Raw genomic sequence first — 14906 nt, 5'->3', positions numbered from 1 at the left:
GTTCATCATGAGTGGGAGAAAAGGACAGAACACTCATTTTATCTGTGTTATGTGGGTTATATGTGTTATGTGTGTTATAATACAGCTGGGGCTGAGGTTAGGGTTAAGGTCAATATCAGTGTAACAGTTAGTGTAACAGTTAGGGTTATCAGTGTAACAGTTAGGGTTAAGGTCAGTATTAGTGTAACAGTTAGGGATTAGTCCAGGCATTACTGCAACAGAAATGTATGCATTTGTCTTCAGTTTTATTTTGTAGTCATCAACAATCCAAATCATAGATGATTACAGGGCTTACCGTCACAAGTTATACACCTGGGAAACAAAGGGTTAAAATGCAGAAGTAATAAACTCTTGAGACTTGCCCAAGATATCAAAGGCATGTCCCCACCCGCATGGTTTAAAAGCTTCATATTATCAGTGATATAGTCATAAATACCGTCCCTTTCAGGAACAGAGCAGCACCATTTATGCTGAATACCTAAACTGCTTTTACAAAGTCTGGAAAGACCATGTGAGGAGCAGATCTGTGTCTCATAAACATTCACCTGAATTGCACAAATTCAGCCAATTAACACAGTGCCCCTCCCCCTGTAGTGGCAGCTTCAGTATAATACTGTGCTGGGAAAGGAAAAACTTCACTAAAGTTTTGCAGCCTGGCTTGGCTCTTCTGACTCAAACATTTGACAAGCTGGCATAAGGGTTCGTCACTCCCCAACTAACCACTACAAGCTGCTCCCTTTCGGATTTATTTCTACAAACCAGGTTAGCTGCTGATTAATATGGAAAAAGAAGCAAGACCATCATGGGACAACCCGATGCAGTTTGTGCTTGCATGTGTGTCTTACGCTGTGGGTCTTGGAAACGTGTGGCGCTTCCCATATCTCTGTCAAATGCACGGAGGAGGTAAGATGAATGAATCCCCCCTCCACCCACGCCTGTTTACAGCAGGACTCCAAAACCAGTATCCATGGTCTGATCTCTTCTTTGCCTAGGAATTTTATGTACTGATTAATATTTATTTTGTGCAACATAGGGAAGTGTCAGTCTTTCTTTATGGATCTCTTGTCTTTCTATAAGGAAATGATAGTGGGTAAAATGTGAACCTCCTTATCTTCCTTTCTGAGCGAACTCCACAAAACTCCACAGGTCGGAGCTTCTCTACAGGCTCTTGTCAGATTACCTTTTGCTATACAGTTATCACAAACCTTTTTACAAAGTAATGGCTCCCTTAAAAGAACATCAGCATAAAGACTTTCTTATGAAGTCTTATGAAACAAATTTAGGGCAGAATTTATTGTACATGTAAAAAAAATAACATGTACAATAACATCAACACCGTAAGACTTCAGTCACTGTTGCTTCTTCAGCTGTAGTTCACTGAGTCTCTGTAACACTGTCCTCTTCATGGGGGAGACTGGAACTCAAGTGTGTGGTGACCAGGCACTAGTGATAAAAGTTCCTTTGCTGGGCAGTAAAGTATAATTTACTACATTTCTAAGTTGTATCTCACGATGTACTGACAAGCATTTAATTTGCATATTATGCTGTGTGATTTAAAAATGTTCTTGAGATGGAGAACAACACTGACAGCTTCTATGTGCAAAATAAAGTCTATACTTGCTGGTCTGCATATTACCGACGGTAGCTGTGCACCACTGACAGTCAGTAAACCAGTAATTGGCAAAAATCTGTAACACTAGTGTAGGACCAGGATGGACTCTGGAGCTGTTAATGTGCATTATAAATTATAACCATAATAAATTATAACATTATAACTGATAAAAAGAGTTATTGGGGTTAAAAATAAAAAAGTGTTTTTTCCATGATAATTCTCCTTTGTTTCTTTTTGCTGAAATAACATTCTTCTAAGCCTCTTTCTATAATAAGCTTTGTCAAGAATGCACTAAATGTATTATTCTGGCCTGATGTTGTAATCAGAAAGGCCTGTGAAAACACTAATGCACCAGGCATGTATGTCAGAAACCTGCATGCAACAGAATATCATTGAGCTAAATTCTTCTAAGTCTGAGGTTCTTTCTATTGGCAAGCAGTCATCTCCTTAAATCTGGCTGTTTTATTAATGACATATAGGCAATGCTTAGATATCACATACTACTTACTTTGGCTTGCTCACTGGGGGCTAGGACTCGGCACTTGTAAAGCTACTTTGTGACAACAACTGTTGTAAAAAGCGCTATATAAATAAAATTTGATTGATTGATTGATTGACTACAAAATAATATATCCTATTTCATGTCATATCTGATAGCCAGTTAACATTTGTCTGCTACCACAACCTTTCTGCCATCTGAATGCTCGGGGATTTTTACCATCTAACGTTGGTCATGGTTTAGCAGCAGTTTAGGTCTCATATTATTCTGCCCCTTGGCGCTGTGATAGTTCTCTTACACAAGCAGCTCCTTTCATCTAAAGCTTTTTCTTGTAGAACAGCTGGTTTATGGAATGTCTTACCTGACTCTATTAAAACTGCTTCTACTTTGTTATTAAAAGCTACTTAACGAGTGATTTAAAACTATGTGTTTTTATCAACTCTTGATATGGTACCTTTTTCTTATTTGTTTGTAACACTTTGGGTTTTTTGGGATTTCGCCGGAAAGGGGAAAATGACCTCCATGACCTGGTCTTCCATGACCTGGACGTCCATGACCTGGTCCCTCGGTCTGTGAGGGAGGAGGGAGAGGAGGGGGAAGAGGGGGCTCTGTGATGGAGGAGGGAGAGGTTGTATCCCATCTGCAAGTGGTTCTGCTCCTTCACCTGAGAGGACTAGTGCTGGCTCCTCAGGAGAAGCTCTTCTCCTCCCTCACAGAGCCCCCTCCTCCCTAAATGTCATCCCGGGATATCAAAAACATTTGGGAGTGGAACTCCACTACTCTCCCTCTCAAAACTCTGCGCTTGCAGTAGCAGGAAAGGTGAAGGGGATGAGGCAGCGTTGTACAATGTAGCAGGACTCAATCTAACAACAAGGACAAACACAGACAAACACAAGCTTGAATGCATGAACTTAAACAAGACATGAGTGCTACACATAATGTTAACAAGACAAGAGACTAGTATGATGAATAACATGAATGACACAGATGAACACACACACCAAGCCACACACGGCAATGACAACATACAGATAAATGAACACGTGGACACACCCAGAGGGGTCATGGGCTGTACTGCAATAGTGCTCTTGCTATTCTTGTGTCCTTGTTGCTTAGATATCACTATATAATAAGTCACTCCCCCTGCCCAACACATACACATACAGTCCTGAACCGGAGCCCGGACTTAAAATATCTTCCTTGGACATGTTTTGTAGAGCTGGTAGTACAACTATACTGATATGTGCATAGTGGTTCAAGTAGTTAAATAATTGTTTTGTAGTTAATACATTATTAAAACTACAATTAATTTTGGGTCATAAAAGCAAAGGAATGTCCTTGGATATGGCTCAAGTTCCTGAAAATGTTTCACTGTGTTCTCAACTCTGCCAATAATACACAAAATCTTCATAAAGTTCAACACTGGAATCCCACCCTCTGCTGTAAGCAGCTTTTCAGTGTTGGAAAGGACATTTTGAGGGCTGAACAGAACTGCCTTTTGGATAAGAACTTTTTTTTGTCAAATAAATAAGAGATTCTGTTCTGACATTTAGATGTTAAGGTACTTTTTGTGCAATGCACTAAATCTGAGTGGCATTCTTTTTTTGCTGGCATGGGACATTTCATATAATATTTTGTTATGATTTCATAGCACATTTTCAATGTCAATTTCATAAATTTCTTACAAAGTAGTTTTGTAAATTTTTGTAAATTTGAATCAACCAAACTAGAGTTTTACTGTTCAGCTTCTTCGAGTAGCTGCCCCCAAACACTGCTCAGAATTGCCCCAATACCCCAGGGTACCTCTATTATACATCTAGATGACTCTGTCTCACTCAGATGAAAGATGGCAGTGCCTCTCTCTGATTTGCAGGTGGTTTCATGATCCCGTACCTCCTCATGCTGGTTCTGGAGGGGATCCCTCTGTTCTGTATGGAACTGGCCATTGGGCAGAAGATGCGCTTGGGAAGCATTGGAGCCTGGAGCACCATCAGCCCCTACCTGGGTGGAGTAGGTGGGGCTCATGTCATGTGCACAAAGCATGTGCGAGTATGAAAGATACCAGCTTATTTTCAGTCACTCCTACAAAATATTTCTTATGCAAGGTTACTGAGCCTTAAACAAGGTTATACAAGGTCATTTGTTGAAGCATCTCACGGAGGTATTGATCCTGATTGATATTGATTGATCCTGATTTATCCTGATTGATGTCCTGCTCTGTTGTTGACATGCAATATCAAGAATTTAAGAGATTATTTCATGAAAGTCTCACTGAAGCATGTAAAAGACTCATAAGACTCAAAACAAAAAGACAATACAAACAAAAGGATGAGAAGGCCACACAGGAGAGTTACGGGCTGAGTAGTATTGCAATTATGAGGGATTATTCTGAAATTATCTGATAAAGATGTAAAAGTGCTAGTGTGTAATGGTTGAGGAATATTATGGGAATTCTGGTTTCTTTATGTAAATTCTCTTTATTGCCTTTCCTAACTCTCTGTTATTCACAGGCATTGCTAGTGTCGTGACTTCAATATACCTCTGTCTCTATTACAATGTGATCAATGCCTGGAGTTTCTGGTATCTTTTCCACTCATTTCAGGTAACAAACAATCAAAAATATTATTATTATTATTATTAATATTGAAGCACTATATGCTAGTCTCTATTACCTATAGTGTTGCCTTTATACAAAGATTGTGTGCATGTCTATAAATCAGTATTTGTCATCACTTGTGTTGCTTGTTATGTCTCCAGACCATATTGCCATGGTCACAATGCCCTTTCAACAGCAACCAAACAGGCTTTTTGGAGGAATGTGAGGTTGCTACACCCACACAGTATTTTTTTTTTCGTGAGACCCTGAACATCTCATCCTCCATTGATGAAAATGGCAGCGTACACATGGGCCAAGCACTCTGCCTCCTGCTGGCCTGGCTGATTGTCTACTTGTTCATTGTTAGAGGGGTCAAGTCTACAGGAAAGGTAATTAACCCTCTTATTCTGAACCAGTTAGAAGTACATAAGTACATCATATACACTTACATTACACTACACAGTATACTATACATTTTAATATACAAAGTAATATTAGCACATTTACATCTTTAACTTACCGTAACAATTAAAACATTTAAGATGTGTTGAGGGGTGATAAATAGTAAAAAATATAAATGTTCCATATTTATAAATAATTTTCATATTTCATTTATTTGAGTTCCTATCTTTATATGATGCCTCTCTGAAATATTTGCAGGTAGTGTATTTTACTGCCACGTTCCCCTATGTGGTCCTCAGCATCTACTTGATTCGCGGTGTTACACTCCATGGGGCCATGAATGGAGTAAAATACATGTTTACTCCCAAGGTAGGCTTGACATGATGAGAAATATCCTCCTGCCAACCTACGGAATGCACTGTTTGTGTGGCACCTATGTACATTTCCCTAAATTAAATACGTCATTTAACTGTGTATATGTACATGCAATCAAATTATTAATGAGAGAAATTGCCACGTTTAAAGACAGCCAGGTTTGTCAAAATGTACAGGTAATTCTGGAGATTACTATAAATATCTGAGCAAATTGTAACTCCAAACTTTACTGCACACTGTAAGGTTGAGAGAGAGGCACCGAGATGTAAGCAGAGCACAGATCAGCGTTTATTTAACGTGTAGTAAAAAGCTAGATGCACCAAATAATGTGTAACAGTTAATGCCATGCAATCAACAACTGACAATGAACATAGATAATACACACATTTAAATACACAAACAACAACAAGCCACATGTGTAACACATAACCACAAGAGGCAGAAGGGGGGAGGAACTGAACTGTTCCATAAACAAACTCTAATTTTGTAGACTGTTGACATTAGGAAATATAACGTTATGTCTGATGCCTTCTAACATGTTGTTAAATGTTTTAATTAAATTAACTGAATTAAGAGTGAAGCAACTGTGAGAAAATGGAAGCTACATTATATTACCCAGACACCTCCTAATGAAAGTCCTAATATCAGAGCAGGCCAACAGTCACTTTGAAGGAGAGTTCAGTGGCTGAGATTGGGCTGAAAGTGTACATGGCAAAGATAATGAGCACTGCTAACAACTGACCTCTAGGACAGCTAGAATAAATTACCAAAGTAAAAACACATTAAAGCAAGACTGACCTGGATGGAATGTCCTAAATGAAATGTGTAGTAATGTTTTGTGTCAGATGAGACAAAGATTGATGTTTTGGCTAAATTTCAAAAAGCTATGTGTGGCACAAATCTAACATGGCCCGTTATTCAACAAACATCATCCCAGCGATGACGTAATACCATCATTCGGTGGGACGCTGTTCTCAGTGGAAACTGGGCTTCTTGTTGAGATTCAAGGAGACAGATGGTGCAGAATAAAAGTCTGCAAAAAAACTCAAACTTGGAAGAGAATCTTTCAGTAGGACAATGATCCCAAAGCACACAAGAGACATTAAGGAACCAGTTGATGAATGTCCTCCAATTACCCAAGACCAGATCTGAAAAATGTGAAATGAAAAATCTGTGGTTGAACACATATGCAAGTCTTTTTCAATAAGAAAGTCTATTTGGAGCAATCCAGAAAATATTGCTAAATACATCCCTGTATATCCCCTTAAACTCCCCTAAACATGTTAGAGTTCATAGTGGATCCTATACAAGGATTAAACATCTCACCCATATGTTGGTGGAGGTTGCAGTTTTGTGCGGCAGCCATGATCACACAGGCATCTGTTGGTGAGGCCAGAGAAGACAGAGTTTAATCTGCAGCATCGTGCACTCACAGATCTGGACCACACAGAGTGAGATGATGTAGAACATGAATGAACTCTTAACAATAGGAGGTCTGACATTTTACCAGGAAGGAATAGAATGAATATGGAGACAGAGGCCACATAGAAGAATTGAGGTGCTGAGCCACCATAAAGGGACCAAGCTTCTCAACTGGGACTAACTGGAGCTCACGGGTTTGTCCAGAAGCACAACATCTCTGCCATGCAAGCTGGCAGTGCAGGAAATGTTTCATAGGAGAATCACAACAGGGGCGCTACTTGTCATAGTGATCACTGTTAGAACCAGGTTTTCTCTCTCAGCTGTGTATTCCACTGCTGAAGCACCTCACAACACAGATAGATCCCTGCAGTTGATCCCTGAGAGACTCTTATAGTGAGATACAAAAGGAATGTTTGAAAGAGAACCAGCTATGTGTCAGTTAATTAACTTGTACATAAATGGAGCAAGCTATTTCTAATGTAGATACCTCAATAACCCCAACTGTCCACTTATTCCGACATCCTATCGTTATACTAAACACAAGAGTACAAAAGCATCATTGATGTGTTTTTGGATGTTTGCTGTATTGTGCTACTCAGTTGTTTTGGATTTGTACTTCCAGGCTCTCTTGAGTATTAAATGTTGCTGCATGTTCCTCTTTGTAGATGGAGCAGTTGGCAAAGCCTCAGACATGGATCAACGCTGCCACACAGATCTTCTTCTCTCTGGGACTGGGCTTCGGCTCCCTCATTGCTTTTGCTAGCTACAACCATCACAACAACAACTTTGAGAAACAGGCTGTTGTGGTTTCCCTCATCAACAGTGGCACTTCTATTTTTGCTAGCATTGTCACGTTTTCTATCTACGGCTTCAAGGCTACGTTCAATTATGAAAGCTGCTTGGAGAGGTTAGTGAATTACAGATTTGGAGGTGAGACTTTTATGGATAATACTGGCTAACAAATGACCCCCATATAACTCATATGACATACATTTGAATTACAAACACATGTATAGTAACATGGGTTATACTTCATTTGCCTCTTATTAAAAATCCAATCATTTTTAAAACAAATTTCAGCTTAAATCTCTGTCCATGCTGTCAGGGTTGTAGTTATGAATGTAATTACAGTTCTATTGTTTTCTTATTTGTTTTGGGTGGATGACTAACAGTCAATAAATGTGCCATATTTTGTCAATTGTGATTTTTTTCACTGCAATCAAAATTTGTCCTCCGCTTTTTACCCATCTGTGCAGTTAGAACACACACACTAGTGATTACTAGGGGGCTGTGTTGCACACATGCCCAGAGCGGTGGGCAGTCCTAGCCCAGCGCCCGGGGAGCAGTGGGGGTTAGGTCCCTTGCTCAAGGGCACCTCAGTCATGGCCTCAGGTCTGGGAATCGAACCCACGACCCTCTGGTCACAAGACCAGTTCCCTACCACCAGGCCATGACTGCCCAGTACTTGGGTGAATAGGATTTCAGAGTCTGGGGTATGGGAAACTTCATCTTATTTATAACCCCCAAATAAATGTAAAGGAATGCCCTTCCCCCCAACTAACATCCTTTGGAAAATATTTGAGCCACCCTGATTAAAAGGGAGAGGAAAGCAACCAAATTGCTGTCGTGTGAAGGCATAAAGTACACAGATCAACAATACTGAGAGTAAGGGAGACATCTGAGGACATCAGGAAGAAGGTGGTGAAGCCCATCAGTCTGGGTAAAGCTACAAGAACATCTCCAAAAGAGTCCAGCTCCACCCAATCACTATACAAGTGGAGGCCACTCAGCATCACCACAACTCTGCTCAGAGGTCGACCATCAAAACATACACCAAGAAGCACCAGAAAAATTATAATTCAGGTAAAGGCCACATATCACCTACAGAGTTGGTGACCTCTCTGGCAGCATCTAGGATGAATGTACATGCATCTACAATCAGGCAAAAAGTCATATGAGAGTGGCTAGAAGCAAGCCTCTGCTCTCAAGAAAGAACAAAGTTTCCCATTTAAACTTTGCTAGAGAGGACTTGAATAAACCAGACGCTTTCTTGAAGTCCATTTTCTGGACACGTGAATCAAACATTCTATTATTTGGCTAAATGTAGCACTCGGATATATTATAAGGAAAAAAAATGCCAACCACATTGATTTATGTTGATTATACATTTATTTCATAATCAGTAATGCATTGTTTAAGAAAAAATAAGTTACGTGAGAATATTGAAATATCTCTTTAAGAATGACGAACAGGTTGATGGGAAGCGATGCTCGTGGGGGGGATGCGTAGAAAGAAAGCAAGCGATAAGTTGGTTGAAAACTAAATATGCTGTATTACCGAGCCGTGGGTTTAACAGAATAAAGTTGCACAAAACGAGAAGACATATGTGTTTCATTTGAGGGTGCAACATAAATTTTGGTGTTTCTGCCCGGTAGAAAAAAAAAAGCAAAATTGTTCAGCCAAGAAAAGTTTTTAAGTAGAGCACAGCGACACTGAGGTAAAAACAGAAGAAAAAAACGCTAGCAAAGTAAGCGACCATTCCCGCGAAGAAAAATTAAAAGCTAAAATAAAATATCTGACGAAGAAACGGACACTCATCCCTCCAAACTGTGAAACTGCCGAAGGTCAAGCATCATGGACAGTGAGTGGGAATCTTTGTTAACCGATATTGAGAAAAAGCTAGTTACACTGTCACTGGAAGAGCTAAATGTCGTAAGCGAAGTGCTAGGCTTGGAGCTGAGTGAAGAGGTAAGAGTATCATGTCGGTTAATAAGAAGGAGAATGCTTGGTCACTTGGAAAGCGAGGAGGTCACATCCTTAGAGGACGATGGACTGTCTGTTTTATTAACATGTAATGACTTTATCGATAACTTAAAGGAGCAAACAAACGTCGGTGGTTCTGCAAATGCCTCGCAGAATGTCAAACAGAATGCCGTTGAGCAACAAGCGATTGCGCACCCTCTGCTGGTACAACGGGGTATAACTCCGCAAGGTTCATCACCACAAAGACCAAACAGCTTAGTGGGTTCAGAGAGAGAGTCATTACAAGCCAAAGACCAATCGAGCTTACACCCAATATACAGAAAAGATTTCCGAATTATTGGTGAGGTTGGACAAAAGGATAAGCTGAACTTCATGAGCCTTGAAAGACAAATTGAACATGGACTAAAAAGAGGATATGATGAGGGTGAGATTGTTGAGGCAGTGATCCAAGCCATTGCACCTGATGTAAAATTAAAAAGTTACCTTGAGAGTAGAGCAGAGTTATCTTTAAACTCCCTCAGACAAGTGCTTAGGACACACTTTATTGAAAAAGATGCAACAGAGCTCTATCATGCCTTAACCCGTGCAGTACAAGAGCCTAAAGAAACCCCTGTTCAGTTTCTTATACGCATCATGGATCTGAGACAAAAAGTTCTATCTGCATCTGACAGAGCCAGAGCAGGACTGAAATACAATCCTGAGCTTGTGCAAACACAGTTCTTACAAACTATCCTGACTGGATTACAAGACGACGCTGTAAGAGTGGATATTAGATCTTACTTGCAGGATGCATCCATAGAGGATGAAGTGCTCCTTGAAAGAAGGAGTGCTGCTTACAGTGTTGAACTTGAAAGGAGGGCCAAACTGTCCACCAGACAGAAGAGTATTCGAATAACCGCAGTTCAGGAAGAGAACTACAAAACTGAAAAGAGTGATGGTGCAAACAAGGAAAAAAAAACTAAGCCAAACCCCATTGTGGAAAGACTGGAGGCTAGTAACAAAGTAATTTGTGATGCTATCCAAAACCTTACCACACAGGTCGCTAGCCTTATGCAGAGAAAAGTAGATCCTGGGGACAAAAACATAAAAAATAAGCCATACAATGCAAGCAACGCTAATAGGAGCCCCAGAAAATGTCACCGATGTGAGCAGACAAATCCAGAAGGAAAATGTACACATTGCTACAAGTGTGGGAGTAGCGAGCATTGGGCTATGGGTTGTCGGAAAAAGAAAGACCCCGCGATTAATGTCAACAAAATAGAGGTGCATACCGCAGATACCCATGACAGCATTATTCAACAGAAGGATGTACCCTTGTCAAAGAAGCAACAGAGGACAGCAAAACTTATAGGACATAAAAATCTTGTCCAGTGTAACATTGGAGGTGTTCCCGCTGTGGCGCTTTGGGACACAGGATCACAAGTGTCAATTGTGGATCTAAATTGGAAAAAGGAACATCTACCTGACTCTGAGATACGACCAGTAAGTGAACTTCTTGAGGAAGAAATGCTAGACCTCTATGCTGCAAATGGGACCGAGATACCGTATGAGGGTTGGGTAGGAGTTGAGTTTAGTCTAGCAGGAAACAGAGACAGTGGACTGTTGGTGCCTTTCTTAGTAAGCACGCAGTCTATCACCAAGCCAATAGTGGGTTTTAATGTTATAGAAGAGCTTGCAAAGACTAATACATCAACGGACAGAACTCTTCCCAATAGGTTTTTGCGCAGTCTTGGGTCTGCACTAGATGTGGGACAAAAAAAAGCCAAAGCTGTGTTCTCAGTGCTCAGCACGGACAGAGGGATGTCCGAAAGTCAAATAGCAAAGCTAGGAAGACATGATGTTATCATTCCCAAATGCCAAATGTTCAAAGTAATCTGTGGGAAGCCAAATAAAATCATGTTAAATGGACAGTATGCAATGCTAGAACCAAATGAAAGCACACCATGGCCAGAAGGATTACACATAAGACAACAACTGGTGCATCTACCAGGTGAGGAGAGAAATGCTATTTCGGTTGTAGTTGAAAACCAAACAGACAGAGACATCAGATTACACAACAAGACAATACTTGTCTTAAGTAGAAAACAAGTATTAAGAAGGCTCACTATTCATTGTGGACAGAATTCATGACGTAGGAGTAGACACGGATGAGTCACGAAGGGAAGATGAACATTTAGGCGCAACTGACACAAAAGTGACGCTGGCAAATGAAGGGAAAACTGACAAACAAACATGGGAGCCGCCAGTTGATATTTCACACTTAACAACTGAACAACAAGAGAAAGTGAGAAAAATGTTGAGAGAGGAAAGTGATGTTTTTGCACAAGATGAATGGGACACAGGATGTATACCTGATCTGCAAATGAAGATACATCTCAAAGACAATAGTCCAGTGACAAAAACATACAATTCCATCCCTCGTCATTTGTATCAGGAAGTGAAGAAGCACATCCAGGATCTACTCAGTAGAGGGTGGATACAGCATTCAACATCCTCTTACTCATCACCAATTGTTAGAAAAAAAGATTCTACCATCCGACTCTGTATAGACTACAGGCAGCTAAATGAGAAAACACACCCTGATAGACATCCCATTCCGAGAATACAGGAGATTCTGGAAAATCTTGGTGGAAACTCTTGGTTTACTGTGTTAGATCAAGGTAAAGCTTACCACCAAGGCTTTGTCAGTCCAGAGAGCCGAGCATGCACTGCCTTCATCACGCCGTGGGGTCTCTATGAGTGGCTGAGGATCCCTTTTGGACTAACCAATGCACCGGCTGCCTTCCAGAGGTATATGGAAGGTTGCCTTGGGGACCTCAGGGATGAGATCTGTGTGCCCTACCTTGATGATGTTTTAGTTTTTAGCAAAGACTTTGACCAGCATGTGGAGAATGTGAGAAAAGTCTTACAAAAACAAAGGGAATGTGGGATCAAACTCAGGGCAAAGAAATGTGATTTCTTTAAAAGGGAAGTGTGTTATGTTGGCCGTGTTATTTCAAAAGATGGATACTGCATGAACTCAAGAGAAGTGGAGACTGTTCAAGCTTTGAACAGTCAAAGTCAAACCCCAAAACAGTCAGAGAAGTGAGATCCCTTGTAAGCTTTTTAGGCTACTACCGATCATTCATTGCTGATTTCTCAAGAATTGCAAAACCGCTTTATGACCTGTTATCACACCCAAAGACAAAGAACAAGTCATTAAAGAAAAGGTCACCACAGTTGCCACCATCTCAGCCAATAGTGTGGACAATATTACATCAGCAGGTGCTTGAAAGACTGGTAGACGCGTTATCAGACCCACCAGTAATGGCATACCCAGACCTCGAAAAGCCATTCGTGTTACATGTGGACGCGTCAGAGGAAGGTCTTGGGGCTGTTTTATATCAACGTCAGGAAGGAACATTAAGGGTGATCGGTTACGGGTCACGTACACTCACTCCAACCGAGAAAAATTACAGACTTCACTCAGGGAAGCTTGAATTTTTAGCTTTGAAGTGGGCTGTCACTGAGCGCTTCCGAGATTACCTCTTTCATGTGGTGCACTTTACAGTATACAGTGATAATAACCCCCTCACATATGTGATGAAAAGTGCCAAACTGAATGCGGTAGGACATCGCTGGGTATCAGAATTAGCCGATTACTGTTTCACTTTAAAATACAGACCTGGTAAGGTTAACAGGGATGCTGACTTTCTATCTCGTAAATCAACACAAATGGACAGGATAATGTCAGAATGCACAGAGGAATGCAAACCTGTTGACATAACTGCAGTAAGGCAAGGACTTGGAGCAGACTACAATGGTAATACTGACTGTATATCAGCTATTACATGCGATGTAGCTGTGCTGTCACAGTTAACCTCTACAACTCCAGTTGAGTCAGTAGCAGTCAAAGACATTCGGGCAAGTCAACAAGGAGATCATGTGATACAAAGAGTAATCACACTAAAGCAGAAAAATGAAAGACTTAAGTACAGAGACAAGGTAAAAGAGTCAACTGAAGTAAAACGACTTCTGAGAGAGTGGCCTCATCTTTACCTGGACGAAGATGGAGTCCTACGCCGAAAGACAAATACCAGACACCAGCTCGTGGTTCCCACTAAACTCAAGCCACTGATCTATCAGCAGCTTCATGAGGAAATGGGTCATTTAGGTGGGGACAGGATGATCTCGCTAGCCAGAGAGAGATTTTTTTGGCCAAAAATGCGAGAAGAAATCGATCATTATGTTACAAAAGTCTGCCGTTGCTTGAAACAAAAGAAACCCAACCGGAAGACTAAGACCCCACTACAAACCATTATGACCTCCACACCTTTTGAGTTAATCTCAATTGACTATTTGCATTTAGAAAGAAGCAAAGGTGGAGTAGAGTATATTCTTGTGATAGTAGACCACTTTACTAAGTTTGCTCAGGCTTATGCTACACCTAACAAGTCTGGTAAGACAGCAGCACGCAAAATATTTGATGACTTCATTCTGAGGTTTGGATACCCTGCCAGAATCCACCATGATCAGGGAAAGGAATTTGAGAATGAGTTGTTCAAGAAATTGCAGAGTTACAGTGGGATAAAACATTCGAGGACAACCCCCTACCATCCTCAATCTAACCCTGCTGAACGTTTTAACAGCACTTTACTCAGTATGCTTCGAACACTGGAGGAGACTCAGAAACCTAACTGGAAAGACTATCTGAACAAAGTTGTGCATGCATACAATTCAACAGTTCATGAATGACGAACAGGTTGATGGGAAGCGATGCTCGTGGGGGGGATGCATAGAAAGAAAGCCAGCGATAAGTTGGTTGAAAACTGAATACGCTGTATTACCGAGTCGTGGGTTTAACAGAATAAAGTTGCACAAAACGAGAAGACATACGTGTTTCATTTGAGGGTGCAACATAAACAGGCATCATGTTTGGAGAAAAGTCAATGCTGCATATAAAGACAATAACCTCCTCCCAACAGTGAAGCATGGTGGTGGAAATGTGAAGGTCTGGGCTTGTTTTTCTGCCTCCGGACCTGGACGACTCCATATTACCCAGGAACCATCAAATCCCAGATATATCAACAAATTGATATTTGACCTGAATCTCCTGCCTTCAGTCAGGGAGTTGAAGCTTGGATGGAAATTAATTATGCCACAAGACAACCCAAATCATTCCAGCAAATCTACCAAGAATGGGTTAGGAGAAAGTAGATCTCCTCTCTGGATTGGCCCAGTCAGAGTCTGGACCTCAA

At 40.8% G+C, this 14906-nt stretch overlaps 1 protein-coding gene across 6 annotated transcripts in view; it reads left to right on the top strand.

Moving 5' to 3' along the window:
* The window catches only part of slc6a20 (solute carrier family 6 member 20), a 42049-nt gene that overhangs the window by 18864 nt on the left and 8279 nt on the right, over nt 1–14906 (top strand). For 2 of the 6 annotated variants that reach the window (XM_077012125.1, XM_077012124.1), the window contains exons 3-7: nt 3985–4160; nt 4622–4713; nt 4869–5096; nt 5368–5478; nt 7572–7813. In XM_077012125.1, the coding sequence (XP_076868240.1) occupies nt 3985–4160; nt 4622–4713; nt 4869–5096; nt 5368–5478; nt 7572–7813 (849 nt within the window). Of the gene's footprint in view, nt 1–526; nt 904–3984; nt 4161–4621; nt 4714–4868; nt 5097–5367; nt 5479–7571; nt 7814–14906 lie in introns of those variants that run through there. The other 4 variants (XM_077012129.1, XM_077012126.1, XM_077012127.1 and 1 more) reach the window with 4 other exon arrangements.

Source organism: Brachyhypopomus gauderio, chromosome 7, assembly GCF_052324685.1.
Source record: "Brachyhypopomus gauderio isolate BG-103 chromosome 7, BGAUD_0.2, whole genome shotgun sequence".
NCBI classification, from domain to species: domain Eukaryota; kingdom Metazoa; phylum Chordata; class Actinopteri; order Gymnotiformes; family Hypopomidae; genus Brachyhypopomus; species Brachyhypopomus gauderio.
The sequence above is the reverse complement of the archived record's forward strand: the minus strand, read 5'-3'. Positions and strand labels throughout refer to the sequence as shown.